This window comes from Gossypium raimondii, chromosome 9, assembly GCF_025698545.1.
Source record: "Gossypium raimondii isolate GPD5lz chromosome 9, ASM2569854v1, whole genome shotgun sequence".
Taxonomy (NCBI): Eukaryota; Viridiplantae; Streptophyta; class Magnoliopsida; order Malvales; family Malvaceae; genus Gossypium; species Gossypium raimondii.
In genome coordinates, this window is record NC_068573.1 from 30,312,490 (window position 1) to 30,316,730 (window position 4,241).

General features: G+C 31.3%; 1 protein-coding gene across 1 annotated transcript; it reads right to left on the minus strand.

The window, feature by feature from the left end:
* Nucleotides 1-2,769: 2,769 nt before the first annotated feature.
* LOC105798933 (hypothetical protein) lies at nt 2,770-3,742 on the minus strand. The gene has a single exon (XM_012629194.2). It carries the CDS (start codon nt 3,628-3,630, stop codon nt 2,998-3,000), a length of 633 nt encoding a protein of 210 aa, XP_012484648.1. The 5' UTR covers nt 3,631-3,742; the 3' UTR covers nt 2,770-2,997.
* Between the last annotated feature and the right edge of the window lie 499 nt (nt 3,743-4,241).

Sequence of the window (4,241 nt, forward strand, 5' to 3'; positions counted from 1 at the left end):
TTAAATATATTTTAATTTGTAACTGATATTTTGGTTAAAATATATTCACACAATTAAGTCATCGCCAAAAATCACTATGTTTACTAACAAAACAAAAATGGTTGGTTTATATATGATTAAAATTATTTTTCATGGCTTAACGATAACTTTTTTTTTATTGCAATAAAAATTTCCCAATGATAATTAAGCAATTTGAAATGAGATTTGGCAAGAATGTGAGGTTTATCAATCTCATCCTCATGGCATAGAAGTAGTACAAAATCTTTACACATTTCAGTACAAAGTTGCTGAAATCCACCCTTTCTACCTCAAGAACAAAACATATAATCTACACTTTGACTTGGGTTTATAGTTTACTATTAAACCAGGCTAAACTACACCAATCATTTTGATCTCCTCTATATTTCATATAGCATTCTTGGTTTCAAGGTTCAAATTGGAATTTAAAGGGTTTTTTTTTTCAATTAGTTACTTGAACTTGATTTTAAGGCTCAATTAATTAGTACCTAAAGTTTTGGGAATTTCAGTTTTTTTTTTTTTTATTGGTTTGAGTAGCCATGTGATGCTTCACTGCTGCTGGACTCGACAAGGAGGAGGTTGTCTGAGAAGGAAACAGACAGGAGCTTTGGTATGAGGAATTTCAGGTACATTGAAACCATCAAAGAAGCTGTAGAGAGGGAGTGTCCTGGAGTTGTTTCATGTGCAGATATACTTGTCTCGTCTGCTAGAGAAGGCATTGTTTTGTTAATTGCTTTGGACCCTCTCTGTGTGGGGATTTCTTTTTTTTCCTTCAATCAAAATGTGATCTGCAAGATGAGTGAGAGCTTCATTTGAGTCCTTGGAGGTTTCTCTTAGGGTGGATTCTGATTAATTTTCAAAATATCGTATGTTATGTATAGACAGCAGCGAAGTCACATAGAAGATGATCAAAAAAATTTTAAAAATTATATAATTAATGCATTTACCCGTCTCACAAAAATATTTTAAAAGAGCGTACCAAATATTTTATGGAACAAATTATTAGTTAAAAAACATTAAAAATTTTGACGCAAAGAAAATGGTGCCAAATCTTTTATTGTACATTCTAGTTATCACTTAATTAATATTAGAGTTAATTAATTATTATTTTAAATAATGTTATTTTGCACTAATTACATAAAGTAAAATTATATTATATGTTGAATATGTTAAAAATATTTTTAGTTATAATATGTAAACTAATAAATATTTTAATTATATTCAATAGTTTAAATAAAATATATTAATAAATGCAAATAAAAATATAATATTTAAAATTTTAATTAAATATTATTTTATTTTTATAAGCCAAAATGTTAGGTAAAGATTTTAACAAATAAATGGACTGCTATCATAAACATATAACATCCATTTATTTATAACAATAAAAATTTTAACATTATAGAAAGAAAAATTGATTGTATAAATAGACTCAAACTTGACTTTACTCAAAAACTTAAGCTAGAACTCAACGTGATAATAATTGAATCAAATTCAAACACGACTATATCTAACTTTTATCACTTATCTGAACATGTGTATCAATTATGATGAACCATGTCAATTCATCTTGGAAAATGTCCCCTAACATTTTGTGAATTAAAACTCTACATAAAAGAAGGATGGAATGAATGGTTAGAAAAGAAGAAATTAAGAGCCCCAACAAAGAGGAACTTGAAGTCATTGTCTTGCAAAAAGGCATAATAAATGCAATGAAGGAGCATAATTCATTCATCCTGCACTTTTTTTGTTTTCTTTTAGTAACAGTTGAGTCCATCTTGAGCTAAAAAAACATCTCTCTTTTGGCATTGTTGTCTACTGTTATTATCCCAAATTTCTCCATCCATCACCTTCTACAAAAAGCAAATTTGGTTTCCACTCTCCTCTCCTTTGGACCACCCCCACCCCTTTTTTGTCCATTTTCACCTTCTTTTTATTTCATTTTTAATTATGGTACTAAAACATCACTATTTTCAAAAGCTAAATCTATTGATGGAATTAGTTAAGAGTAAAAAACTGTTAAATGTTATACAGATTAAATAATGAATTGATTAAAGTAATTTTATTTTTTATAATTTTTTAAATAATTTATACAATTAAACTAAAAAAAAACCAATTCATCTGCAATACATAAAAGTCAGAACGAATGATTAGCGTTAATGACAGTGGATTTTGGACTGTTTTAAACTGCTGGTGCTACTTAATAAAAGAAAAATGGCCGCACCTAATGAATATTAAATCTAAAATAAAGAAGCTTATTTCTTTCACCATCAAATACATAAATTAATTAAACTTAAAGTTTGAGTTTTAAAATGCTATTTTTATACAATTTTATTGATGAATATAATTGTGACTATTAAATATATTAATTTAACTTTTAATAAATTAATATTTATTGTTTAAAAATGTCATTTACTGTTTAACAGAATTTTTTTTTGCTGATGTAATATCTTATTTGAAGCGATCTATAAATAAAAATAGTATTTTTATGTTATTCTTTTAAGAGTAAATGTTAACTCGATTCTAACTTAATCCAATCAGTATAATAAAGCGAAATTTCAACATATATATAGTAAAATTTGCTTTTAGTTATTCAAATATTTAGTTCACCTCGAGTTTAATTTAATCTTTAAATAACTCTTATATATATATATATATATATATATATATATATATATATATATATATATATATAAACCGTAACTTTTTTGTTTACCTGAACTTAATTTGGTTTCAAATTACCATCAAATAGAAATTGGAAACACACTTTTAACTTCTGAATTCCAATCAAGAACAGAATTTTTTTGACCCTCCCAATTCAAAATCCTGTTTGTGCTCACTCGACACTGAGTTCACTCGCATGTGTCGACTCAGCCGAATCATTGCCCAAGTTAAAAGAAAAAAATAATGGTATCTCATTGTCATCAATCATAATTAAGCTGGTTTTGGGTCCTTTTTTGTTTTTTTTTATTTAAGGGCCTACCCATCAAACCCGGTTTGGCTCCAAACTGCATCCCTGACCCGCCTCAAGTCGCGGCCCTTGAGCGTGCGACCAACGCCTTCAAACACCGACGCCCCACCAGATTTCTTACTCCGAGCGTACTCACGTGCTAAGTACTCATGCGGCGGCATCATCTCCTCCGACTCACCATCATCCGAGTCATGTATAGACTCCACCGAGTCCACTCTGTAAATCTTACTCCAGTCAGGCACGTTCACGGGCGCTGATGTGGCCATCTTGTGTCCACGTGGCGAAGCAGCGGCTGCCACCTTGTCGTGGCCGCGAAACTGGTGCACGATCCTAGGCTTGCTCGAAGAAGAATCCTCGAAAGCCAAAGACAACCCGCCCACGTGGCGCTCATCTCGAGGGATTCGGCGGCGGCCCAGGTTCCCATTCCCATTACTCTCATGCTCGACGCGTGTAGTCCACTCGCTCCGTGGATTGTCGTCACCCTGGTCGTGTCGGTCTGAGACGGTATCAACCATGGACCAGACATCATCCTCGCCGAGTTCCGTTTCGTCCGTGACGGTTTCCCCTTGGTTGTGACCGTAACCGTAACTCCCGAGGTACCGTTCGCTTCTGCTGGTGGACAATCGCCGGCCTTTCGCCATGAAAGAAATCAATACTATTGAGTTCCAACAAAGAAAAAGATAAAAAGGACCAAAAAGAGAAATTATAAAAAATGAAATGGAGTCCCTTTGAGAAGAGACTTGAACATAAGGAGGCTCAGGGGGGGGTAGCTATGAATATATATAGAATACGACAATGGAAGCCATTTCATTTCATGTGAATTTGGACTTCATTTTGTCTTCATTTTCTCTCTCTTCTCCACACCACTCACTGCCATTATCCAATCAGATTCATGGTAAGAGAATATACTGCCAACGAAACTCTAATTTTGCATTCATTGTGGATTTAGTAACCCTACTTTTTCAATTCATTAATATCGATAGTTAAATTCTATTATTACTTTTATATTATGTACAAAATTATAAATTTAGTCTATGATTATTAATTAAATTATTGTTAGTGATTATAATTTTTGAATTTTAAAATTTTAATCTCAATGCAATCTATAGTTTTTAAATTTATTAACTTAATTTTTTTAAATAATATATAGAAATAATAGGCTCATCTGAAAAATAGCATAACATAACTTAATGAATTTAATAATTATCACTTGATCAAACCTAAAATTTAAAAATCTGGAAAGTTCAAGATT